The sequence below is a fragment of the Ctenopharyngodon idella genome, chromosome 1 (genome assembly GCF_019924925.1).
Source record: "Ctenopharyngodon idella isolate HZGC_01 chromosome 1, HZGC01, whole genome shotgun sequence".
Lineage (NCBI taxonomy): Eukaryota > Metazoa > Chordata > Actinopteri > Cypriniformes > Xenocyprididae > Ctenopharyngodon > Ctenopharyngodon idella.
The window spans coordinates 34250319-34278305 of record NC_067220.1 but is presented as its reverse complement, the minus strand read 5'-3'; the positions used below and the strand labels follow the sequence as shown (position 1 = coordinate 34278305).

The following is a 27987-nucleotide window of genomic DNA, read 5'->3' as shown; positions in this document are numbered from 1 at the left end:
CAACCCCGCAAAAGAAAGTGGCGCGGTGAGACTAGCCAATCGCGCGCAACCAACTCTGCAGATGGTGATTGGTTGACGCGTTTACGGCGCGTCATGCGCTTACGCTTATTCACAGTCAAAACTCCGTGTATTTCTCCGTGTACTTCTATTCTTGAATAGTTCCTCTTCACGAGCAAACGGAAACGTCTACGCAAGTGCACTAACGCGATGACGTAGCAGAACGTCCCAGGAAATATCCTGCTGGGTCTCAATTAGAAGCGCACAAAGTCATTCAAGATGGTGTTAGAAAGTATCTCCAGGATTATCAAAATACAACTTCCAGCATACCTCAAGAAGCTGCCCCTTCCAGAAACAATCGGAGGCTTTGCGCGACTGACAGGTATGTGTTTTATCATTCAAAATGTCACAAGCGTAGATGGAAAATTAAGTTAAGAGCGCATGCCTGCATAGACAGAGTGATGTAAGTGTCTTTGTTTTCCATCTATTAACCCTTAAATAATGCATAACTAAGTAATTGTTTGCCTGCACGTGTTTCTGGGTATCTTCCACCTATTTCCCATATAATTGCGTGAGAAGATTCTCAAGAGGCAGTGTCTCATCGCACAAGTGATTCTATTTTCATATACAAACGACCAGTGTTTGTCTATGTGTGAAGAACAAAACAGGCAAAGGATCTGATAGCATGATTTGCCTCTAAGAGGCATGCTTTATTGTAGAATTACAGGTGATGGCACAATAAATGCAGAAATATCTGCAGCTGTAAATATCTGTACAGCTAAAATGACCCACCATAAGGGTCCAGCAACTGTCATTGTGTAATGCAAAAGTTCATGACTGGTTAATAATCTTTAATGCACATATGTATATCAAATATTATAAGTGTATTAATCACTGAATATTACTTTATCTGACATGCTGAAAAGCAGCACGACACTTATCACACTTATTTTTCCACAGTAAGCAGAAGAGCTCTCACTAAGTAGATTGTGTTTTCATTTTAAGTGTATAATAAGTTCTAACACTTGATTGTGTCTTAGTTTCAGAGTGGCTGAGGCTTCTGCCGTTATTGGGGATTTTGGCTCTGTTGGGTTATCTGACCATCCGGCCCTTCCTGCCCAAGAAGAAGAAGCAAAGAGACAGTCTAATAAATCTGAAGATCCAAAAAGAAAACCCTAGAGTGGTGAATGAGATCGACATTGAAGACCTGAGGACTCCAAGTGTTTGTTACTGTCGCTGCTGGCGATCTAAAACGGTAGGAGGTTGAATGCCTGAGAGATTAAAATATATATATATATATATATATATATATATATATAGTGTGTAATTTACTGCTTCCTCTTTGCGAGTGTCAGTTTTCTCTAAAGCCTTAGCGTGCCTAAAAGCCACTCTCACTAACAGCATTTCATTTTTTCTTTCTCATCTTACAGTTTCCTGTTTGTGATAAATCGCACTTAAAGCATAACGAGCTGACGGGGGACAACGTTGGTCCACTTGTTCTTAAGAAGAAGACTATGTAGCCCACCTGTTTTGGGACAGAACTCTATTTCTATATTTTTTAATGCATATTTTTTTCCTCTGAAAAACCTACTGTAATTTTGTTTGTTGTACTTTCCCCAAACATTTTCTTACTTATTGTGTAGAAATATAGAGCTGTAAATTCAGACTAAAATGCTCAAGATATTGTGGTTGATTTTGAGAGATTAATTATATTGATTTACTTTTTGTTACATTTTTCTGGTGTTTATTTTTTATATGCTTGGCAAATGTAGTGTGACTTTTGTGTGCAATATAACAAGACCACAAGGAAAAATGTCGGTTATCGTCGCCAATCAATCTTTGTGGCCAAGCGTCTTTACCATTCTTAATCTATATCTAGATTCAGTTTTAACTAAGTTGCCTTGTACTATTACTATTTTATGTGCGTTTGACATTTTGTAAAATGAAAAAAAAAAAAAAAAAAAAAAAAAAAGGTCACATACTTTTAACTTTTCTATGTGAAGTACATTATTAGGATTTGCTTTTGTTGTTTTTACTTGTTTGCCATTTTCTACAGCATTATTCCTTAACCAACAAGAGTTCTAAAATGTTTGCTAAATTATTTTTAACATTTTCAAGTGCAGGATACTAAACTTGACTTTTGTTCATATACCTACAAACATTCCCCATTGCCTGAGATTGTAACAAAGCTATTGTTACACATTATTTATATATTACAACATTTATCATAATGTAACAAAGAAATGTGCCCTCTTTTCACTGTCCACCTGAACCAACATGCTGCAACAATTACAATTCATATTATATGTGCATTCATTCAAATTCAAAAGTTTTAAATAGCTTGACAATCCCTTGGTTTTCACACATTTTTTCTCGTGTCACTTGGTTTCATATTTGACAGACCTTGTTCATAGATGTTTTCATAAAGTACATTTGTATGATAACTGGAATGTGCCTAATAAATTTTGTAAAATAAAAGGTAATCAAACTTGTTTTATCTTCCTGAAAATTCTTGTTAATCTAAATGCTATTTTTCTTATCTATTATTCTGAATGTGACTGATGAATGTGTGATGCCATGTAACAGTTTGTTTCTTCTGTGTACGTTTCCTAAAACACACAATAGTGCAACTTTACTATGCTGATGCTCCATGTCTTTGAAGTAACAGTGTTGCTTATTTACATCTGCTTTGCCTTTGATGATATAACAAGATATGCTTCCAAATGCAAGCAGGGGGTTTTGCCTGTCATTTACTTAGAAGGCATGTCACACATTTTCTGCAGCAATACATCTATCAATAAAAATAACTACACATACATCATACAGTAAATAAATAGGGTCTAATACATTTAACAGTAGTCATTTAATAGCTTAAATTAAAAATGACTGTATGCAGCATTACCAATACTAGGAGGTAAAATCACAATACAAAAGCAGTAAACTCAGTCCACTAATAGTGTTCCCTTCACATGACTCTGTATAACATTCAAATACACATTTTATGACAAAAAAAAAAAAAAAAAAACATGAAAAAATTTCAAAATAAATATGGCTCATGAAAAGAAACATGATGAACTGTGCAACGGGAAATATATGATTTTTCTTTCTACTTCTAATAAAAAAAAAATCCCTATATCTTTCTTTAGGTTCTAAAATGACTTTCACTGTAAACACAAAATGTTATTGAGCTCTAAACTGACTTCAGAATTTTTACAGCAACAGTATTTGAGTGTACTGTATGTGCAACAGGGCTGACAAGATACCTGCAAAAACTCTGAATCTCAGAATGCAGGTCCATGACTATGCTCGGAATAGTTACCATACTGTTCTTACTATTGTTGCTGTAAGCCTACAATACTCAGATGAAGTACTACATTTGCCAAAATACACTCAACTTGACCTTCCATTTCCAGGTTGATGGGTGAACTGAAAGAAACCTCTTTCAAGGCTCATTATCTGATCAGACTGCCAAATACTGAGACTTTTTTTTTTCAAAGACATGTTGTGTGACATTTTAACTATATAAAAATAGAAATGGAAGGCTGTATACTATTGAAGCTTGTTTCCACCACTGAATAAAAAATTTAAAAGGTAATTGCGACTTTTTAATCTCATAGATTCTGACTTTTTTTCCTCGCAATTGACCTTTTTCTCAGAATTGAGATACAAACGTGCAATTGCGAGTTATAAATTCATAATCGCGTGATATAAAGTCGCAATGGCGTGTTATAAAGTCAGAATTGGGATATATAAACTTGCAATTTCTGACTTATGTTCACGCAATTGCGAGTTATAACATCAGAATTGCGAGATATAGGCCCGGTTTCACAAACAGGGCTTAGACTAAGCCAGGATTAGGCCTTAGTTCAATTAGGGTATTTAAGTTGCTTTTATAAATGTACCGTAGAAAAAAACATTACTGGTGTGCATCTTGAGACAAAACAATGGCATTGACATATTTTAAGCTCAAACATGCATTTTAGTCTGGGACTAGCTTAAGCCTTGTCAGTGAAACCAGGGGTTAAACATAAAATTGCTAGTTATAAAGTCAGAAATGCGTGATACAAAAGTCAAAATTGCGAGAAAACAAGTCAAAATTGCTTTTTTCCTCAGAATAGTGAGTATATCTCGCAATTCTGACTTTATAAACACGCAACTGCGAGTTATAAAGTCAGAATTGTGAGATATAAACTCACAATTCTAGGAAAAAAAAGTATATTGGACTTTAACTCACAATCGCGAGTTTATATCACAATTCTGAGAAAAGAATTCAGAATTACGAGATGTAAACTCGCAATTGTGAGAAAAAAAAATCAGAATTGTGAGATAAAAAGTCGCAATTATCCATTTCATTTTTTTTATTCTGTGGCGGAAAAAAGCTTCCATAGTATACAGTATATACAGCACAGTGAAAATAGCTAGTATTCCGTCCGAACATAGTCATGACAACACTGGCCACTATATGACTTTCTGTAAAACTAATATGCAATCACTGCAGACTGATATATTAATGTCTGGAATATCTAATTTTATAAATACTATCAACACAAATATTAGTCAGTTAGAAAAAAAATATATTCATAAACAACAGTTTATAAGAACATCAATCCTTAGCATAGCGTAATCCTTTAAAATCCTACGTTTTGGAGGAGAATATTAACTTGTAACTTCTCATCTGTAAAAGAAATACTGCAAATGATTTTCATTCACCTTGGAAGGTAAAAAAAACAAGTTGGGTTGCTTCATCTGAAATCATGTCTGCCACTTTTGCACTCTGACTTCAGAGGGTCATAGTAATAACCAGTTTGTGAATCAAAATTTGAGGACAAAAAGGATGATCAGCAGCCTTGGACGCTGGGGTGTCACTTCCCAGAAGCCTTTCAGAAACATCACAGGGCACTTTCGTATGTCACCGGTGTCCCTGATGCAGACAAAGCACCTTGACTGACAGCTGCAATTCAGAAAATGACAATTAAAACAATGGACACGTTCTTTTTTTAACACAACGAAGAATATTAGTATTAGTTTTATTAATGTTTTTGAAAGAAGTCTCTTATGCTCACCAAGGCTGCATTTATTTAATCAAAAAAACAAACAATAAAATCAGTAATACTGTGAAATACTATTACAATTAAAATAATTGTTTCTATTTTAATACATTTTAAAATGTCATTTATTCCTGTGATGACAAAGCTATATTTTCAGCAACATTACTCCAGTCATCAGTGTCACAGACACTGTGTGTGCTAATATGATTCTTTGTACAAAACACAGGTTTATGTAGGTTTTTATAGGTTTATTTGAAGCAAACTAAATCTACTGGTCTTAATTATAGGGGCTGGAGCATTTGATCCTCCCTCCCCCCAACACATTAGCAAAGTTGAGAGGCAGCATTGTACAAACAATAAAGCAAACAAACACAGAATGAAACAGGACAAAGGGTAACCCTGTCAGCATGCAAATTCTCCAAGCTGTGGCGATACATTTCCATGTGCATCTCATGTAGCTTGTCTATTAAAATGAATTAGTTGTTATCCACATTGTGTCATTGTATATTTATATATTAATATAAAATATATTCTCTCTCTCTGTGCTTCAGTATTATTCGCAGAGCTATGCAGTTTAGTTTTGAGTTTTGACCAAACCCTGTTTACTGTCTACAAAGTCAGCTAATTTTTAAGGCACCATAATGAAACCTCACAAGTGGCTGATTTGTATGTGTGTGTGTGCTTGTTTTTATAATTTATGAGGACACAAATTTGTATAATGTCATGGGTATTACACTGGTATTTCGAAGTAAACATGTTTTATGAGGACATTTTTTATGAGTCTTCATATTTAAAATAGCTTTACAAACATACTAAACAATGTTTTATTAAAAATGTAAAAATGATGGGTAGGTTTAGAGGTAGGGGTAGTGTAGGGGGATAGAATGTACAATTTATACAGTATAAAAACCATTACACCTATGGAATGTCCTCACTTTGATAGCAAAACAAACCTGTGTGTGTGTGTGTGTGTGTGTGTGTGTGTGTGTGTGTGTGTGTGTGTGTGCGTGTGTTTCTCAGGTTGGTTCCAATACAGTCAGACGTTATGGTGCATTCAAGTGCTCCAGGGAAGTTCGTGTTTACGAGGTGGGAAGTGGTGTTTAGGACGTCATGTGTGTTCAAGTCAGAGTAAGATGGCAGTGTACCTTCTCTTAATTAACTACACAAAAATACAGCAAGATTTTTAACTATACTTCTAGAAAATGAAGAACAAAGAGTGTGCATCAGGTGTATTTTGCATTTTTATAGCAACTGTAAAATTTATCGTTACATACTATATTATTATATTACAATGCTATCATATTTTATGCAGGAAATTAGCTTAATTCTTTGTAAATAGAAAAGCAAACATCCAAAATGCCTGCTAAATACCTTTAAGTATTGTGGTATTCTACCATGTTTTTTTTTACTGACACACCCCCAACTCATAAATATCGGGGCTTAAAGAAAATCTGAGCTCCTTACACTTATTAACGACATGTGCGTTCAACTCGTAAATACAATCTTTGCGACATTACTTGAAAGCACCATTAGCATGTTGCCAAACTAATAAATCAATAGTCTAATAAACAAAAACAAAGAAAAGACAAATGATTTTCTGCAGTGATATATGTTATAACAAATGTTTCTAAAAGTTGTCTCTTATGCTCAACCAGGCTACATTTATTTGATCAAAAATACAGTATTATTACGAAATATAATTACAATTTAAAATAACTTTTTTAAAAATGTAATTTATTCCTGCAAAGGTAAAGCTACATTTTTAGCAGCCACCATTACTCTAGTCTTCTCATGTATTCTAAATATTATTTTTAACAATTATACTTAAAATGTTGCACTTTTCTGGTTCTCAGTTTGGCTAAAATGTTCAAATCTTTATTTTACTTAAATTATTTTATAATTCAAATAATAAATACATTTTTCACAACCAAACTGATGCCAATTGTTTGGAACAGACTTTGTATTAGTAATAAATTGGATATTTATCGGCCAGTTTTTGATCCATTTAAAACCATCAGCATATCGGTTATAGTATGAAAAAGCCCATATTTATGGTTTTGAACAATTAACTGCGTGAGGAATAAATAACTGCATTATACATTGTATAATGTCTGTTGCATAATCCAATGTTTTTCTCTGGGTAAAATAACTAAATACTTGCCAAAACAAAATGAAACCTTTATAAAATATAGCAGAGCTTGACAACACGGACTGCCCGGTGCCAGTGTGAATGACGCTCAGGACAGTTTATCTTTTGCACGTTTTTAAGCCTCGCCAATTTAAATACTAAAGCACAAGAAGACGAGAAAGAGAACTCAATTTGGTACTCGCCGTGTGAGAAGTTTTGTGCGTGCACATCCAAATCGCACGCCCAGAAAGCCACGTCTCAGATAGCGCAAATACTGAATTCAGCTGAACTGATTATATATTTCATTAACAAGCAGTTGAACAGGTGTGTCTAATAAAGTCGCCAATGTATGTGAGTGTGTGTGTACAAATATCTCACCCCACTCAGGGTTCTTTGGTTTTTGCAGGAGTCGAGGGCCAAGCAGACTGATGAGAAGCGCTCCAATAGGAGCGGTGATGAGAATGGACAGCACAGCCACAGTGAGGACATCCATGCCGTACTTCTGCAACTCAAGGTCATTCTTGGAGCGTGCCATGTCTAGAGCTGTAGAGCCTATGGCAGCCTGAAACCAATCACATAACGGGATTGCTCTGTTAAGGATCTCACATATGCATTTCATTTTATAGTCATTTAGCTTACTCTTGTCCAGAGAAACCTAGAAGGAATGGATACAGGATAAAGACAAGAAAGCAAAAGTACAATAGAAGGTTTATTTATTATACTAGGCAATTTTACCTGTACTGTGGCTTTCGGCATCCAGGCTAGAGCGATAAAGACTTTCTCTTTCAGGTTAAAGCCAGCTCGCAGTACCGCAACAAAAGTGATGAGCAGCCGTACCGTGAGTGCGATGAGCAGGGCTGCTATACCCAGAACTGAGGAAAATATTACATAGTATACATTGATAGTAGATCAACTGCATGTTTGAAACACTACACGTGTGCAAAAGTGCACACTGCTTACACCCCAGTTACTTTAAAGGGGACCTATTATGCAAAATTCACTTTTATAAGGTGTTTGAACACAGATGTGTGTCCACAGTGTGTGTAAACAACCAGCCTATAATGGTAAAAATCCACCCACTCCTTTTTTTTATAATACCCATAACTCATAAAGTCTCTCCAAACGCACAGTTCCAGATTTCCCCCTACTTTTACGTAAGATACGTGACGGTACATGCTAATCGATGAGTTGAATCAACTTAACTCCATAAAAACTACACTAGCCATTCAGAAACATCCAGTTGCATTCTAAAGTCCCTCCATCAGTGTCCGACACCGGTTCGAACATGTAACGCTGAACACCGCTACTGACACTTTCTGACATTTTGGCTCCGTGATATTCTCCAGGTTTGTTGTTGCCGGGCATGAGCTGTTAAAGCTCTGCCCTCTTCTGGAAAGGGGGCCAGGAGCAGCAGCACATTTACATTTAAAGGGACAAACACAAAAACGGCGTGTTTTTGCTCACACCCAAATAAGGGCAAATTTTACAAGTTATAACAAATGATCTGTGGGGTATTTTGAGCTGAAAATTCACAGACACATTCTGGGGACACCAGAGACTTACATTACATCCTGCGAAAATGGGCATAATAGGTCCCCTTTTAAGGCTTTTCACACTGCGCCTAACCCTGATGCATCGTCAATCTCCAGAGCAGGGTTAACACTGCTTTTGCACTATTAACCCCGCATTTGGGTGCCAAACGGTGTGCAGTGTGAAACTATGCAGTGTAAAAATGTTACAGCTTAATGCTTAGCAGTCACAGCCCAATTATAGTACGGGGAAAAAAAAATACTACGGAAGTCAATGAGGACCATCTCCTGTTTGGTTTCCAACATTCTTCAAAATATTTTCTTTTCTGTTAAGCAGAAGAAAGAAATTCATAGAGGTTTGGAACAACTTGTGGGTAAGTAAATGATGATGGAAATTTCATTTTTTGGTGAACTATCCCTTTGACTACTTCAAGTGTGAAAAGCCCTTTTGAATGTTTCCCAATCAGCTCTGTTACTAAAACAGCACAGACACTCACACACAGTCGTGACCTCCAAAGAACTAATAACAATCTCAGCGCCAATGAGACCAAAGAGAAGAGGCTGGAACACATGCCAAAACCTTTCCACTACCTCTTCCACCGGTGCCTGAAACACACATACACAAAGAAATCAAACATGTGATCTTAGAAGTGTTGTCACACTCTTATATATTTTTTTTAATTCTATTACTTGACATTGTTGCAAAAAAAAAAGAGAGAGTATAAATATGTGACTGAGAAAGAAAGTAGGCAAAACTCTCTTCTCTTTCACATCTATTTTTGATATTTTAGTTAAAATGTTGTGTTTTGGAGAAGAGATTCAGACCTTATTTTTTCCCCAACCTATTCCAGCCACAAATGCCAGCACCAGTGTACAAAGACCTCCTGCACCAGGAATCCCGGCCACATTACTGCCAAACAAAGCAAACACGGACAGCCCCAACACCAGGAAGGAGCGTTTCAGGACGAGGTTTCCCTATGTGCAAAGACAAAAGACACAAATCATCAACAATCATGAAACCTGTTACCCTGACAACATCAATTCCACATCAGTTTTTTTGTCTTCGCAATCATAAAGTTGTTGCTCACATACCTGGTCTCTGCTGGGGAAGTAATGTAGAAAGTACCCCAAGGCCACACCAGTGACCGCACCACCTAACACCTCCAGTGGTCCCCTCAGCACGTTTAACCATACTGCACCTGCAGAGGGCAACAGAGAACATGTACTGGACCACATACACCAAAGAAGTCCATAATACCTGGGCTGTGTTCAAAATCATCCCCTCTATTTGAGGGAACAGCCATCTGTAGTGGTGTCCAAAGCCATTGTGGATGTTATCAAGTGCACTCATTCAATCCTATAATGCACTGCAATAATGAGTGTGCAACTAATAAACACTCAATGGCTAGAGAATATCCATAATGCACTGTGAGAGTTGTGCTGAATTAATTCCCACGTATCGCCAGAAGTTGGCGCCCACAGCTGAATCATCCATCCATTGCCTTTTTTGTGACAAACGTACCACTGATCCATGGGTCCAAAAAGTTCCAGTTTGGTCACATCCCTCCATAAAACATTCTTCCACAACTTCACAGGTATATCCAAATGAATTTAAGCATATTCAAGTCAGCTTTTATGTTCTTTTTGGTCAAGAGTGGCATTTGGCAAAGCTGCAAAGCTTATGAGCAGAAGAACAGCATCTCCATGGTCAAACATGAAGGTGGTCCAGTCTTGTTATGGGGGTTTTTTGCTGTTGCAGGAAGTAGAAATCTTGACTGTATGAAGGACATCATGAATTCTTTGAAGAATCAAACTGTTTTGGCAAAGAAGGAGATGCCTTCAGTGCAGACTGAAGCTTGATATATTTTGATGCTTTGAAGCTTGATGATCAATGGACTTTTCTGCAGAACAGCCGTCCCAAAGTATACATCCAAATCTACTTAAGCTTGGGTCAGGAATCAGTCGTAGAATGTTCTTGAGTGGCCTGTACAGTCTCCAGATTAAAATCTCAGTGAAAATATTTGGTGGAATTTGTAGATAGCAGTGGTAACATGGAAACCAAAGACTATCAGTGATATGGAAGCTTTTTCAAGCGCTTTTGATCGGTAGTGTAAATACAAAATATTTTTTAGAATATACAGTGGGTACGGAAAGTATTCAGACCCCCTTAAATTTTTCATTCTTTGTTATATTGCAGCCATTTGCTAAAATCATTTAATTATTTTTTTTTCCTCATTAATGTACACACAGCACCCCATATTGACAGAAAAACACAGAATTGTTGACATTTTTGCAGATTTATTAAAAAAGAAAACCTGAAATATCACATAGTCCTAAGTATTCAGACCCTTTGCTGTGACACTCATATATTTAACTCAGGTGCTGTCCATTTCTTCTGATCATCCTTGAGATGGTTCTACACCTTCATTTGAGTCCAGCTGTGTTTGATTATACTAATTGGACTTGATCAGGAAAGCCACACACCTGTCTACATAAGACCTTACAGCTCACAGTGCATGTCAGAGCAAATGAGAATCATGAGGTCAAAGGAACTGCCTGAAGAGCTCAGAGACAGAACTGTGGCAAGGCACAGATTTGGCCAAGGTTACAAAAAAATTTCTGCTGCACTTAAGGTTCCTAAGAGCACAGTGACCTCCATAATCCTTAAATGGAAGACGTTTGGGACGACCAGAACCCTTCCTAGAGCTGGCCGTCCGGCCAAACTGAGCTATCGGGGGAGAAGAGCCTTGGTGAGAGAGGTAAAGAAGAACCCAAAGATCACTGTGGCTGAGCTCCAGAGATGCAGTCGGGAGATGGGAGAAAGTTGTAGAAAGTCAACCATCACTGCAGCCCTCCACCAGTCGGGGCTTTATGGCAGAGTGGCCCGACGGAAGCCTCTCCTCAGTGCAAGACACATGAAAGCCCGCATGGAGTTTGCTAAAAAACACCTGAAGGACTCCAAGATGGTGAGAAATAAGATTCTCTGGTCTGATGAGACCAAGATAGAACTTTTTGGCCTTAATTCTAAGCGGTATGTGTGGAGAAAACCAGGCACTGCTCATCACCTGTCCAATACAGTCCCAACAGTGAAGCATGGTGGTGGCAGCATCATGCTGTGGGGGTGTTTTTCAGCTGCAGGGACAGGACGACTGGTTGCAATCGAGGGAAAGATGAATGCGGCCAAGTACAGGGATATCCTGGACGAAAACCTTCTCCAGAGTGCTCAGGACCTCAGACTGGGCCGAAGGTTTACCTTCCAACAAGACAATGATCCTAAGCACACAGCTAAAATAACGAAGGAGTGGCTTCACAACAACTCCGTGACTGTTCTTGAATGGCCCAGCCAGAGCCCTGACTTAAACCCAATTGAGCATCTCTGGAGAGACCTAAAAATGGCTGTCCACCAACGTTTACCATCCAACCTGACAGAACTGGAGAGGATCTGCAAGGAGGAATGGCAGAGGATCCCCAAATCCAGGTGTGAAAAACTTGTTGCATCTTTCCCAAAAAGACTCATGGCTGTATTAGATCAAAAGGGTGCTTCTACTAAATACTGAGCAAAGGGTCTGAATACTTAAGACCATGTGATATTTCAGTTTTTCTTTTTTAATAAATCTGCAAAAATGTCAACAATTCTGTGTTTTTCTGTCAATATGGGGTGCTGTGTGTACATTAATGAGGAAAAAAAATGAACTTAAATGATTTTAGCAAATGGCTGCAATATAACAAAGAGTGATATTATTTAAGGGGGTCTGAATACTTTCCGTACCCACTGTAGCACGTCATCTATCCTAAACATATTCTGTGTGTCTAAAAGCACTTTGAATGCCTCTGTCAGACTCTGTGGTTAAATTATTGATATAAATGTCCAAAATATCTCATTTATTTACTTATTTATTCATTTTAATTTAGGAATATATACTATGTGTATGCTACATTTAGTCTTTTGGCATACCTGTGGCGAAAGCTATGCCCAGGCAGGTGGTGAAGCAGGTAATGGCAATGATGTCATCGACGCTACATGCAGCCATGAGAAGAGTAGGTATACCCTGCTCTAAACCATACCCTTCCTTATGCAGAAGCAGCATGGACGGAACCACAACAGCAGGAGAAACAGCCCCAAGAACAAACCTACAGAGCAGAAAATTAGAGCAGTTGTGTTGGAAGCCGCAGACCTTTCAAAGAGATTCTTATCTTATCTTATCAGAAACAGTGGTTTACCCTAAAATAAAGCCCCAGACCCATGGAAGACCCAGTATTAAATAAGAGACCACAGCCATAGTGGTTGCCTCAAAGGTCAGAGGGAACATGGACAAACGCAAACACACAGCTTTCAGCTTCTTCAGAGCCTGAAACACACATAAATGTATTATTTTAGAACAAAACAATTTAGTGAAACCAATTTTTCTTAGTGTGCAATTTTCAGTAAATGAAAATTCTTCATGAAATGAAAATGCATTTCAAAAAAACAATGGTGTTTGGCTGAAAGAGAATTCTAAAGAGTATGAAGGCACATCATCTCGGGTCAGCCACAGTGTTTTGGGTGTAACTTCACAGGGGCTGATGTGGTTTCATACCTTGCCGTCTAATTGTAACCCAGCCTTGACTAGAATGACACCCAGGGCAATGTTCCTCAGAGAAGAGGACCATCTAATATCAATGTAAACTGCATCTGTCACCACAGGGATGTTTCTGAGGATAAAGCCTGCCAGCAGCATGCCTGTGGACACACACAGAGAAAACAACAGAACTGAATAACACAAACAGTAATCCCATAGTTATTCATAACAGTTCTCACACTGACAATGAAACTGACGACTTCATTAATAGAAAAAAAATAATAATAACACAGTCAGTTTTTCTTTGAGCTGTGGGGAAAACTGAATTATTCGCTACCGTTCAAAAGTTTAGAGCTTTTAGTCCCACTTTATATTAGGTGGCCTTAACTACTATGTACTTACATCAAAAAATAAGTACAATGTACTAATTGTGTTCATATTGTATTGCAAAACACATTTGCTGCTATTGAGGTGGGATACGGGTAAGGTTAGGGACAAGTTTGCTGGTATGGGTAGGTTTAAGGGTGGGTTAAGGTGTAAGGGATGGGTCAAAAGTGTAATTACATAAATTAATTACAGATGTAATTACATGCAGGATTTTTTTCTTTTTTAAATATAAGTACAATGTAAAAACATGTATGTACACAATAAGTGCATTGTATCAAATGATTACTTTAAATGTAAGTACATAGTAGTTAAGGACACCTAATATAAAGTAGGACAGATTTTTTTGTAGAGTTTTTAAAAGAAGTCTCTTAAGAAGTCTCCCATCAAGGCTGCATGCATTTTTTTATCAAAAATAAAGTAAAAACAGTAATATGGTGAAAATTTAAATGTAAAATATCTTTTCTATTTTAATACATTTAAAACTTTAAAACTGTTACTCCAGTCTTCAGTAGCTATTTTCATCCAAAATTGTGAATTTAACTTATGAGTAAAATTGGAATATCACATAAAACATTTGCAAATAAAGCACTGTTTCAACCCCATGTGTTCAAGAGAACAAAATTGTCACTTTTCCTTGAACCTCAATGCAAACAGATGAAATAAACACTGTCACGTTATCTTGCGTTCGGAGGCGGATGCCTGATGCTTGGGAACGCAATTGTGTGAGACAGTTTTGGGAGGCAGTTATACCCAACTATTTTGATAACAGATTTTGGCTCAGGCATTTCAGAATAACAAAACCAACTTTTGAGATGCTGTGCAAATGAAATTAATAAGCTGGTTAGTTCAGAGTTTTTGGTTGCATATCGAGGGATTTATTTAGTAAATGCTTTTCCATCAAAGCATGTCATCTTATTGAATAGAAAAAATCTGCTTCAATTGAGCACAAACGTTTTTTTTGTTTTTGTATTTTTTTGCGCATTTTTAGAATGTATACGTATCTTGGCATTTCCATAAGGCTTTTTTTATGCAATAACCCAAAATTTGCATTAAATAGGTGGATGGAAACATAGCTAGTGTCACATGATATGCTGATTTGGTGTTCGAGAAACATTCCTTATTATCGATGTTAAAACAGCTGTGATGCTTAATATTTTTGTGGAAACTGCAATACATTTATTTTAGGATTCTTTGATAAATAGAAAGTTCAAAAGAACTACATTAATAGGAAATCTTTTGTAACATTATAAATGTCTTTACTGTCACTTTTGATCAATTTAATACATACTTGCTGATTAAAAGTGTAATTAAATAAAAAAAAAGGTGGTAGTGTAAATTAGTTTCAAATAAGTAGAAGATTATGAAGTAGAAGTTTAGAATTAAGGTTCTTATCCAAGTTACCATCTGAAAGACTTCATAAGTTGGACTATTTTTTTCAGTACGAAAATAGTATGATGGTTAATAACAGGTAGTATACAGTATATACTGTGAAGTATGCAGTAGGTTAATGCTCCATCCCTAACATAGCCATTATTTTCTTAAGGTGCGGTCACATTTACCGAAACTTTGTGGTCAATATCTACACAAATTTGTGAAATCGCAGTTTCCCGTGAGGGCGAAAAAGTTCCATACACAGACACTATCGCTTCAATATTGACAATGGACCTTTTTTGCCAGCAAAATTTCACAAATGTGACCTCACCTTAATATGTTAAGAAATTGCTCATACCAAGAAGGGGAGGTAAAGGTGGCATGTTCGGCAAATGTATGCGTCCAAACAGCTTTCCGCCGGCCACGGAACAAATAAACAAGGTCACAATGCCAAAGAGATTCCCGCCCGGGAGACATTCCTTCTCTGTAATGGACCACACCACCCCAAAGAGCACAGCAGCCATGGTCACTGCAAGAACAAACAGATACTGGGTTCAGTCAGCCAGCAGATCACTTAGTAAACATAATACATTTTTATCTACCATACACCACTCTTCAAAAGTTTATGGGTGAGTAAGATATTTTTTTAAAGAAATTAATACTTTTATTCCGCAAGGCTGCTTTACATTGATCAGAAGTGAAAATAATTCTTTAGCAGCAAATCAGCATATTAGAATGTTTTCTGAAGGATCATGTGATACTGAAGACTGGAGTAACGATGCTGAAAATTCAGCTTTGCTATCTCAGGAATAAATTATTTTAAAATATATTAAAAACAGGCATTTTAAATTGTAATCATATTTATTATAATACTGTTTTTATTGTATTTTTTTTTTTTTTTATCAAATAAATGCAATTTGGGTGAGCATGAAAGACTTTTAAAAATCTTTTGAACGCAAGTACACATGCAGTCTCTACCATCAGGTTTTGGAAGATTATTGACTCTGCTCTAACCTTTGGTGATAATTGCAGCCAGCAGGCCTCTGGGCGGGCACGGGCATAGTCTGCGCAGCCAAGGGCAGCATTCGTACGGAGGGTCTGTGTTGGTGTATGCGTCAACTGAAGACACCGGCCGTGGGACATAGGTCGTCTCCTCAGTCACACTCGGATTGGGGCTCTCTGGGCGCTTTGGAACCACAAGGACTGTCTGACTGACAGTAAGGTGATGCTGAATTAGAAAATGAAGAGTGAAGAGATGAACAGTGATCTTAGTAGCAAAATCTAAATTTGCACCTATAGTTATATAATAACACCTATAGTTTTTAATATGAAGTTGGCATGAATCGGAAGTTGCAATAGTCATTCTTTCCCTATTGTGATGACTTCCGAGTGAAACGGCTTCTCGAACAAGAAAAAGGACTTGATTTTGTCCATCGAGAATTGATTGGATTGTCGTAAACATGGCATTAGAGAAGAGATACCATTGCAAGTGGAAGTTATTTTGATTACGACAGCACAAGTTTAAAAAAAAAGTGTTGTCAAAAGTACCGACCGTGATACCAAGTCAGTGCTGAAATTTTAAAAATATGACGATCCACGCTGTTGAGCGGATTTATAAACACCTCTGATTGGCCATTGTGTTCATGCATTCTTCAGATATGTCTGTGATTGGCTACAATGATCAACGCACAGGAGCGTTTGAAAGCATATGGAAGTGTTTGAATTTGAAAGCGTTTTTCGAAAGCAGGAACGTTTGAAAGCAGGTCAGTGAACAGCGTCATTGATGTCTATTTACAACATGTGTTTGAAGCGTTGATCACTGTAGCCAAGCACAGACATATCTGATGAGCATGTGAACACAATGGCCAATCAGAGATGTTTACGATTCTGCTCAACAGCGTCACATTTTTAAAATGTCAGTACTGACTTGGTACCACGGTCTGTACTTTTGACAACACTAGCATGGATAAATCATTAATAAAAAATACTGCAATATTCCATAAAAAAAAAAAAAAAAGGAATTGTCAGTAAACCGGGATTTAAACAAAGGATTTTGAAAAAAAAAAAAAAAAAAGAAGTAAAATGAAGACAAAAAAAGTTCATATAAAAATACATTATTTTAGCTTGACTGCTGTTTTTAAAGAACATACCAAAATACTAAAAAAATCCCAATGTTTTTTTTTTAATTCATTTTTCCAATCAAATTTTAAATCAAACGTCATGCTGACAAACATGTAAATAACATATTTGAATTAAATTAAAAAAAAGAATGCAAAAAAGAAGCAGCATTGTCAATACACTCTCACTGTATTTTCTTAGTCATATTTGAATGTTCACGAACTACTGAACTAAAGCATTAAAATGTTTGTTAATTATATAAATTAAGGTTATTATAAAGTGTTAAATCTTTCATATTGTCCATTAAGTCTTAAGATCAGCTTTGAAGGTCCATAACATTTCCTCGTCATAACAACAATAAAGGCAACTCTCCCATTTCTTAGAACCAATTTTACTGCAAAAACAGCATAAAGTGGGGAATTCTTACTAAAAACCTACTTCAGCATGATTCCCCAAGACGGAGGCTGCATCCTCAGTCCTCTGTGAGTATGTGGAGTGAGCTGAATGGGGTCTGGACTGGGCATCCTCCATGGCACTACACTTCTGCTCTATACTCGCTCGGGTCTTCTAGCCATTGCTCGCGCTCATGACCGGCTCCTGTTCATCAAGACTCCACCTGTGTAAATATAAATAGCTATTAAAACATAAACCTATCGATAAAGCCTGATTAGGTGTTATCAATGAACCTCAATGAGGAAATATCACGAGTACTAGGGGAAAAAAAGCGCCTGGTTTGTTCAACAAGTTAATCGGATTGTAACAGGACTAAACGCGACGCCTGGGCCATATGGTGCTTTATCAGACTGAAGAGTGTGTGGCATATGGTCTCTGTTTATAAGACTGTAGTAAACCACTCACTGAACATCTGAGCATCACTGACATTACAATGTTATTAGTCCATTTATGCACATTTATCTTCAACAAGAGACTATAAGAGTAATATTTATGTTCCCTCGTTTCTCGTTCATGCCTAAAGTCATATTGTTTTGCGTGATCAAGACATCGTCTTTTCTATGTGATGATTATTATTTTTGTTACCAAAAATAAATCAGTTGACTGACATGAAATGAAATCATGGCTTCAAACTGCCTTCAAATCTCACGCGGATGTATCGGTAAATTTGATGTCTTCAAGGGATTAACGTTAACCGGCACGTGCTGAGGGGTCTATACATACAAAAAAACAAAGATTACTGAAAATACGCGCTCGCGCTTGATCCCCACATGCGCGGATACACCTTAAAGGTTAATCTTTTACCCGGTGGAGGCATCCGGAAGTGTGAGTGACAGATGGAAGCTGTTGTTTTACCGGCTCTGCGTTCGTCCAACCCAAAGAAATAAAGTGGTCCAATCAGGCTATTTTCCCAACCCCTTTTCTGACAGGTCCCGCCCCTTGTGCAGCATGATTGGCTAGATTTGACAGCAACGGACCAATCACAAGAGGTCGTCAAAAGACTTTTGTTTATTATGATCTCCTAATCATGCGACATCCCAGTGTTTTATGCTTTATATGGTTCATTTGTATTACATATAAATGCCACATATAATAAAAATTAAATAAACACTAAGAGTTATTCTTTTAAATTACTAACTATGGGTTTCAGTTTTTTTTAATAAAAAACATGGTTTACTATTCTTAATTTTAAATCACGAATAAGATGTCTAAAAGAAGATAGTAACTGACAAAATAATGTTGATTACATTTGACAATTATTTCAACCAAGCAATTCATTTTTCAACAAAACTGAAAATTAGATGACATGATGTTCGGTTCATAAGTGAGCTTGACATCCACAATATAGTAACAAGACCCATGATTAGAATTATGAAATACAGGAGGGAAATAACACATAATATGTAGTTTATAAACTGCAAGCATTGTCTAAGAACGATTCAATATTCAATGAAATCAAGACATGGATTTACAGAACTCAGGAAGGACCCACAGCAGCATTGATTTTTTTAGATTTGGCCAGTGATAAAACATCCTCAGAGTCTCCACCCTCCATCAATGATGGCTTCTGTTCCTGTTACGTAGGCAGACTGCAAAAAGAATTTTTTTTTTTTGATTATTTTTAAACTTAAAAGCATTAATAACATGTGTAGAAACCCTTATAAAGATCCAAGCGGTGTGTCTTAAAATTATATCATGGAAAAGAAGAGGGTACAATGGTCGAATACTCACCTCATCTGAGGCCAAGTACACACACAGATGTGCCACTTCCTCTGCCGTGCACATTCTTCCAGTCTTTTGTCTGGCCATAAAGTCTTTAAAAGCCTGAGAGGTGAAAGACAGAAACTCTATGACAGAGAGACTGACAGACTGAACTGTGTGTTTATATGATTAGTAATTGCTGTTGGGTAAAAAAAAAAAAAAAAAACACTGTTTAGTGTTTTACTGTTTAGACTATTTTATAAAAAAAAAAAAAAAAAAGATTTTTGTATTCAGTCAGGCAAAAAAAAAACTCTATCGTAAGGGCCTTCAATGTTCAGGTGCTAATGCCAAAAAATAGGAAAAGGGAAATTATTTTCACAGAAGCATTCTAAATGCACGCGCGCACACACACACACACACACACACACACACACACACACACACACACTCTCAGAAGGTTGCAAAGAGCAGATGTGTCATGTTATTCTGCTGACCGTTGGATAACAGAATTCAGATTCATGGTGGAAAACAATACATTTAACCTCTTTTTACATGTATATTAATGCTCATGCATTCATATGTGTGTATATATATATATATATATATACACACACACTGCCTGGCCCAAAAAAAAGTCGCTGTTTAGATTTAAATAGACAAATCCTTAAGAATCTATGATTGGATCATTATTGCAGTGATTATTATGTTTCTAGCATGTTATATGTTTGGCAACAGTTCTTCTAACCCTTATTGATGCACTGTAAAATGTGAAAAAAAAAAAAAAATCTGTTAAATTTACGGTAAAAAACAGCAGCTGTTGCCATAAATTTACTGTAAAAAATACGGTAGCAACATTTTAGGTTTTACAGATTTAACTTAAATTTACAGTAAAAAAACGTATTTCATTTACTGATAATGTTAATTTACTGACCTAATGAAGTACTTACATCCGTTTTGATAAACATTAATTAATAATAACATTAATAATTATTATTAACATTAATAACAATAACATTAATAAACATTAATGTAACAACATTAGATGTAACATAAAACTCTAATGTACATAACTGATTAGAAAAACAAAGAAAACTTAAGAAGAAACGGATATTTCAACGAAAATACATTAAATGTGAAGTGTCATGCAGGGAATTCAGGGAATATCAATTTACGATTTTTCACTGTAAATTAAAATGTACAAAATAAAACTGTAAAAATGTCTTTCACTGTTAAAATCATGAGAATTTTTTTTTTACAGTGTGGAGTGTGTAGCTTTTCATTTCTTAAACAACCTTGTAGGAAGACGCACCATGGTTATATTCCAGGATGACATTGTCAAGATTCATCAGGTTCAAATTGTGAAAGAATGGTTGGGAGGGAGCATGAAGAATCATTTTCACACATGAATTGGCACATCTGAGTCCAGACCTTAATTTCATTGAAAGTCTTTGGGATGTGCTGGAACAGACTTTACAGAGTGCTCACCTCTTGCGTTGTCAATACAAGATCTTGACCAAAAAATGATGCAATGATGCCTCTTGATGGAAATAACATCACAACATTTATTTCAAGAGGTGCATCAATTTTTGGTCAAGATTCTGAGTTTTGCATTTGTAAAAAAATAAATAAATAATAATAATAATAATAATAATAATAAACACATTTGAAGATTACGCAAACAGCTTTAGATTACTGTGTCACTTGGCTGCGTAGCACAATGTCTTGGTAATAGGGAAGCAGTACCTGGTCTGGATCAGTACTGGCCTGAATTCTCCCACGTAAAGATGGCGTATCTACAGTTCCTGTGAAGTTCAAGAGAAGCAAAATGACTCATTTAATCATTAGGTACAGAGGCGTTTTTGTATGTTATAGGGACTCAATACAGGAAACCAATCAATAAAGTAGCTCACCAGGGCAGACACAATTGCAGCGGATCCCTTGCTCCAGGAAATCAGCTGCCACTGATTTGGTCAGTCCAATGACGGCAGCTTTAGACGTGCTGTAGACGCATCTGTTAGCAACTCCTAGACATGCAATTAAGGATGAGCAATTAGGAAAGGGCAAACTTCACTTGACCTGGAATTTATCCAAGCATCAGCTGAACTGGAGATAATGGGGGTAAGATAATATGCCAAGAGCTACATGGAACAATGTCAATCATCACATGTAATTAGGAGCAAAGGGCCAAACCTCGATATACAACATGATGTATTACAGAGGCCCATTTATAATTCAGCATCAAAATGCAAATAGGTTTCAATCAGAAAATAATATTTACCTTTGATACTAGATGCCACAGATGCCATATTGATGATATTACCAGATTTACGAGCCAGCATCTATATAGAGATGGATAAGGGGAATTTAGTTTAAATTGGCTGACTGGTTGAAGTAACGTTCTTCAAACAAGACAGGATTATTGTGTTCATGCAGCTGTCATGATCCCATGATGATAATATTACCAGATATACATTACTGTTCAAAAGTCAGAAATACAACGTTTTTAAAGAAATTAATATTTGAATTCAGCACGGTGACAGAAAAGACAATGTTACGATGTTAATGTTATAATGTTACAAAATATTTCTATTTCAAATAAATGTTCTTTTGAACTTTCTGTTTACCTTTTAAAAAATGTATCACGGTTTCCACAAAAATATAAGGCAGTACAACTTTTTTCAACATTAATAATAGGTGCGTTCATGCCATGTGGGAATTACCATAATTACGAGATGACAACATTTGACATTCCACTCAGAGCTGTTCACATCCTCGGAATTATGCATTTCTATGGCAACACTTATCAATGCCAAAATTAATCTGTACAGCTGTCAGGTGGTACAGCAATCATGTGGTACAAGTTAGAGCTGTCAGAAAATAGTTTTTAGTAATTACAAGTTCTATGCTTTTTACAAGTTGGAATCTCATAATTAATAAGGGAATTTCTACATGGCGTGAACGCCCCGAATAATAAGAAATGTTTTTTGAGCAGCAAATCGGCGTATTAGAATGATTTCTGAAGGATCATGTGAAATAAATGAAGCCTTGGTGAGCATAAGAGACTTCTTTCAAAAACAAACAAACAAAAAATCTTACCAATGCTAAACTTTTGAACGGTAATTTGACAGACATTCATATTTCATCAACAAAGGAACAATGTTTTAGCACATTTATGCTGTCAGAAGGGTTAAGTAGTTAACCACATGTTTTGTAATCTTAAAGGGATAGTTCACCCAAAAATGAAAATTCTGTCATCATTTATTTTCCTTCATGTTGTTCCAAACCTGTAAGACTTTCGTTCATCTTCACAATAAAGATATTTTTAATGAAATCTGAGCGATTTCTGTCTCTCCATTGGGTCTACACAACTACCACTTTGACGCTTCAAAAAGTTTATAAAGAGATCGTAAAACTAATCCATATGAATCGAGCAGTTTATTTTCTGAAGAGATACAATCGCTTTATATGATGAACTGATTGATTTTAGGCGTTTATTCACATATGAACATTCATCAACTCACACATCAGTTGTGGTAAACGAAAGCTTAACGTGCGAGAACCAGTGAGGTTCATTCTCGTGTGTTACGCAGCACGTTTGAGCTTCCCACAAGAACCAATGAGGCTTGTTCTCATGCGTTAAATCATGTATGGTTAAGCTTCTGTTTATGTTCGCTGATCAATGTTTATATGTGAATAAAAGCCTAAATTAAACTGTTATATCAAACAAAGCAATCAAGTCTCTTCAGAAAATTTGGACTAAACCGCTCAATTCATATGGATTCGTTTTACAATCTCTTTATGAACTTTTGAAGCGTCAAAGTGGTAGATGCGTAGACTGTCAATGGAGGTAAAGAAATCTCTCAGATTTCATTAAAAATATCTTCTTTTGTGTTCTGAAGATGAACGAAAGTCTTACAAAACAAAAGTCATTTTTGGGTGAACTAACCCTTAAACCCAAAGAACAAAAGAAATAATCTCTAAATGTAAAGGTCTAAGGTCTAAATGTAAGAGGTAGCATGTGTTCTGGTCTAATCCTAGAGAGGAGAAGGACAAGATGACCTTAGGAAGGAAAGCCTTGATCATCAGGTACATGCTACGGACATTCACATTCATGGTGAAGTCCCAGTCTGATTCCTCACACTCCAGTATTGAGCCGTGATGGACAAATCTGTTTCAAAGAAAGAAGAATGAGAAACTGTATGCACACTAAAGTTTTAGTTCACCCAAAAATGAAACAAATTCATGCTTTTTCGTCATTCCTGAAAAGTGATTTCTGGAAGGCGGTATATTCTGAAATTAGGCAGAATAGGCTACATATAGAAACTCCATATAATATCAATTTTTTGTGGGTCTATATAGCTTTAAAAGTTATATATATTCACTGATTAAAGGAGAAATACCAACCCAGCAACATTGAAGAGCACATCCACATGGTCAAAGTCCTTGGCCAAGGCCTCCACTTGGTCTTTCTTGGTAACATCAACAACTTTGGTTTTGATACCTAAAAAAGCAAGGGGGGAAAAAGCATTCCAGGAATCAGAAGAGCATACAAAAGCCTGAGGGGAGAAGCACCCTTGAACTAAAGCAATTTGTTTCCAACATAATGGGATTATGTGGCAAAGCAGAGCAGTATGAAAAGGGGGGCTAAAAAAAAGGCCCACTAGCCTTTGAAATCTCTTTGTGGGGGAAAGGCTGATATAGACATGCTCAAAGATCAAAGAAGATGCTTGAGCAAATTAAGAAGCAAACACACATGACCAGGTGTCCATCACTAAATTTTTGATTTGAAAAAAATATATTTTTTTTTAGACATTTCAGGTAATAACAATAGAATTAAATTTAAAAATCATTAAAAATGTTTCTGTAAACACTAACATGCTTCAACAGTGACATTAAAGACATTTATCATGTTAAAAAAGATTTCTATTTCAAATAAAGGCTGTTCTTTTGAACTTTCTAGAATCCTGAAACAAAGCAGCACAACTGTTTTCAACACTAATAAAAATAAAAATGAATGTTAATGAGCATCAAATCAGCATATTAGAATGATTTCTGAAGGATTGTGTCACACTGAAGACTGGAGTAATGATGCTGAAAATTTAACTTTGCCGTCACAGGAATAAATTACATTTTAAAATACATTAGAAATAAATTATTTTAAATTGTAGCAATATTTCACAAGATTACAATTTTTACTGTATGTTTGATCAAATAAATCCAGTCTTGGTGACAATAAGAGACTTCTTTGAAAAACAGTAAAAAATAAAAAATAAAAACTTTTGAACGGTAGTGCATTTTAAAAATTTAATAAATAAAATTCTGACAGACATTCATATTTCAACATTTCAAGTCAAGTGAATTTGATTTTATTTCATTAAGATTTTACAGCATGTTATTTTTAATCATTGTCATTCATAATAGAGGAAATTGGCATTAATAGTTTATATTGATATCTAAGTTTAAGATTACATAGCTGGGAAATAACAGATAAAGATAAGATTTTTTTTTTTCACATTTCCCACTAGGTGGCAATACATAGCTAGTCAATGAGTAAAATACCTGGAATGCCATCCAGCTCTTTAAGTTTCTCCCCATTGATATCTGTAGCGGTGACTTGAGCACCTTCCTTGGCAAAAGCCTGTTACAATTAAGATGACATTACAGTTAAAGTCAATAAACAACAACATGCATGATTAGCATTATGTAATTATAACCTTACAAATAAAAACATGCGCTTTGTTTCAACGACTGAGCAATCAAGTGTGTGTTCCGAGCCAGTCTCTCGTTCATCACTCTACTACTAAATCACATGATGTTTGTTAACTTTCTCAACCTCTGAGTCAGGTTCATGCTCTTTACTACAAGATGGACAAATGTAATACAATATCATAGCAATGGATATGAATTCAAACCTTTGTTTAGTTTCATCAAATCCATTTCACCTGACAACAGGTATCTTATAGCTCATCTTGAGCAGGGTTAGTGCACACAGCAGGTCTGAGATGATATAAAATCTTACCATATAAACGTTTCAATAACACTCCGACAGTGAGATTTCATTTGACGACAATTTGTGCAATGGCATGTGTTCCCTCCATGTGATCTGCCAACTGGCTCAGGGCTACAGTGTTCCCTCAATCTGTAGCTTCTCTCATTTAATAATCATCTGAATATTCACTTGATATGGAAATTTATTCACCTAGCAGGTGTGCATCTTAACCACCTCCAGCGCTCTGCTGATAACGTGCTGTTGACTCAGAGATCAAATTTCCCTAAATGGTCTGAGACACTCTTTTCTTCACCCCTTAATGATTAATTATAGCATTTTTATAATAAAAATGCTGGTAAAAAATAGAAAATAGGTTGCAAAAGCTAGACAAATTCTTTCCTCGAGCTGGGTTTAACATTTACTATAGTGTTATTACTATGTCCAAGAATTCTGCATCTGCACTTGACAGCCTCAAAATACCATGCTGACGGCCCTTACATGACAAGCTTTTGCTGAAAAGGGAAACACATGGCAATTGTAAACCCTCAGAGTAAATCCATTTATTATATGCATCAAAGTGGCACACAGGGCTGTCAGTAAGCCACAGCAGAGTGCTGCAAACTTATAGAGTTGTAAGCAGGAAGTGACTGAAGTAAAATAAATGGTTACTATCGCAGAGGCTTTTCCAATGCCTTGTGCTGCTGCAGAAAGGACTATCACTTTCCCATCCAAACGACCCATTTTCTTCGATAATAACCTGAACGTGTAAAAAGAGCATAAAAAGGCAAGGTTTGTTAGTTTGATTAGATTAAATGCTGAAAACACATTTACCTTTTTTTTTTTTTTTTTTTTTTGTCATATTGAACAGTTCATGTTTAATATCCCAATGGAAATGTTATATATATATCCAATTAAAAGTCATGTTTATATCCCATTTTTACTCAAAATATCCAGATAGCCTACATTATATTCAGCATGAGTAACACAACAGTAGAATCAATGAGTTCTCGTTTGCAGCAAACAAACTACTTGGTTGATAATCAGTTGATGGGTAATTTTAGGTGATGAACGTCTCTGCAGCAGTGTACAATTAATCTGGGATCATAACGACGTATCATGCATTATGCGACGTTAATTTAGTTACGTATGAATATGGGTCTAAAGCGTGTCACGTGACGAGTTTAAAGGTAATTCAGTGCAGCAGTAAGTTTTATAAATGACTGTAAACATAACAATAAAAAGATGCAGTCCACGTTTAAGCGCCCTAAATATTTCACAATTAGTCAGTGGAAACGCTTCATAAAGGCAGGGCATTTTTACAAGAAGGAGCAGTGGAACAACTTACTTTCAACTTGTGTGCTCCAGAAAAACCCACGTGATGAACAAACTTCCCTGTCGTTCCTGTCGGTCAGGTTTCAATTTTCTATCAAAATAAAAGTCATAAAAATAGAGTTATTTTGTATAAATAAAGGAATAAAGGAATGAAGGAAAAGCATAAAATGTCATTATTTGTTGTACAGGCAAATACGCATGTGTTTTTGAATATAGGCCTAAAAATTCTACCAGATTTTACATATGTATGTGTGAGTTATGAGGGTTTTTTTTTTTTTTTCATGAATAATGGCAGGAACTGGAGATGGGAGAAGTCAGAGATTGTATATTATAGGGAGATGAGAGGGTCTGTATCTCATACCAACGGAGAAAGCGTAACAGCTAACTTAATCACGTGCGGCACCTCAAGCTTCTGAGTCATACTTGGTAAAGTTTTTCTACAAAGACTCTTTTTTGAGGTATAAAAGTTTTTTTTTTTTTTTCCATCTACAGTATTTTCCTCATACTGTCTTAACCATTAAGGTCTATGAATTTAAATCTGTCTTGTTTTGATGACCATTATGTAGTCTAACATTTGATATCTTTGTCAAACATTAGCTTCGTTGTTTCTAGCTAGCAGGGTAGCTTGTCACGACATGGTACAGTCGGGGGCAATTGTAACACTGCATTACAATTGCCCTGGACACCATCAAAATAGCGTCCAAGCTTAGTAAGGACATCAAAATAGATCATTTTTTTCCCAATAATTTAAGAAAAGTGTTTTTGCCTCTCAATCTGGGGATCCATTTTACTGAGTAGGCCCTCTCTGTTCACAGCATGCCTAGGTTCAGACCAAGGAAAATAGCAAGGGGAGTTAATTAATTGTTCTGGACAATATGGATGTCGTGGATATTAAATAGTTTTAACTATATCCATATTCTCTGGAGTTCACTGTGGTCATTGGTATTTATATGAAGGTATTACATGTGTTGTTACAATCGCCCCCGCATGTGGGGGCAGATGTAACATTTGACTTCTAATGTTTCAATCAATATTGTGACTCTAACATCGCTTGTAAAAACATTTGGTGGCTGTTAACAAGTAGAACACATAGATAAAAGTTACTGACATATTGTATCCAAATATTTCAAAAGGTTTTTGAGTAATGACGACATGACCAAAATTTGTTACAATTGCCCCCGGTCTCCCCCTATAATAAACCTCCATTTAGAATGAAACAGATAATCATTCCACTCAAAGAAAACACATTAGCTCACATTCAGATTGATTAATCTCAACTGGAATCACTAGATACTGGCCCAGGTGATTAATATTTAATATTAATTTTAAGAAACATTTACACAATAGTATTTTCTATATGGGATGAAAAAATAAT

At 36.1% G+C, this 27987-nt stretch overlaps 3 protein-coding genes across 5 annotated transcripts; 1 reads left to right on the top strand and 2 right to left on the bottom strand.

Annotated features, from left to right (window-relative positions):
- Positions 1 to 149: 149 nt before the first annotated feature.
- cisd2 (CDGSH iron sulfur domain 2) lies at positions 150 to 2489 on the top strand. Its single transcript, XM_051898324.1, has 3 exons — positions 150 to 379; positions 1038 to 1252; positions 1428 to 2489. The coding sequence occupies exons 1-3, from the start codon at positions 277 to 279 to the stop codon at positions 1515 to 1517; spliced, it is 408 nt and encodes a 135-aa protein (XP_051754284.1). The 5' UTR covers positions 150 to 276; the 3' UTR covers positions 1518 to 2489.
- si:dkey-162b23.4 (sodium/hydrogen exchanger 9B2) lies at positions 1931 to 18478 on the bottom strand. 2 transcript variants are annotated; one of them, XM_051898206.1, is made up of 13 exons: positions 18395 to 18478; positions 17576 to 17753; positions 16034 to 16247; positions 15378 to 15548; positions 13280 to 13422; positions 12924 to 13051; positions 12658 to 12833; positions 9795 to 9901; positions 9528 to 9677; positions 9200 to 9308; positions 7909 to 8045; positions 7552 to 7735; positions 1931 to 4948 (listed from the first exon to the last, which is right to left on the bottom strand). In XM_051898206.1, exons 2-13 carry the CDS (start codon positions 17666 to 17668, stop codon positions 4887 to 4889), a joined length of 1674 nt encoding a protein of 557 aa, XP_051754166.1. In that variant the 5' UTR covers positions 17669 to 17753; positions 18395 to 18478; the 3' UTR covers positions 1931 to 4886. The 2 variants fall into 2 exon arrangements, with proteins under 2 accessions (XP_051754166.1, XP_051754174.1); XM_051898214.1 differs by lacking the exon at positions 18395 to 18478 and adding an exon at positions 18199 to 18388.
- Positions 18479 to 18580: 102 nt separating this feature from the next.
- Positions 18581 to 26696, bottom strand: bdh2 (3-hydroxybutyrate dehydrogenase, type 2). Of its 2 annotated transcripts, none has more exons than XM_051898294.1 (10): positions 26626 to 26696; positions 25950 to 26037; positions 24851 to 24929; positions 23696 to 23792; positions 23351 to 23459; positions 21570 to 21630; positions 21202 to 21315; positions 21035 to 21093; positions 19322 to 19414; positions 18581 to 19179 (listed from the first exon to the last, which is right to left on the bottom strand). In XM_051898294.1, the coding sequence occupies exons 2-10, from the start codon at positions 26019 to 26021 to the stop codon at positions 19126 to 19128; spliced, it is 738 nt and encodes a 245-aa protein (XP_051754254.1). In that variant the 5' UTR covers positions 26022 to 26037; positions 26626 to 26696; the 3' UTR covers positions 18581 to 19125. The 2 variants fall into 2 exon arrangements, with proteins under 2 accessions (XP_051754254.1, XP_051754246.1); XM_051898286.1 differs by lacking the exon at positions 26626 to 26696 and adding an exon at positions 26244 to 26319.
- Positions 26697 to 27987: the final 1291 nt, after the last annotated feature.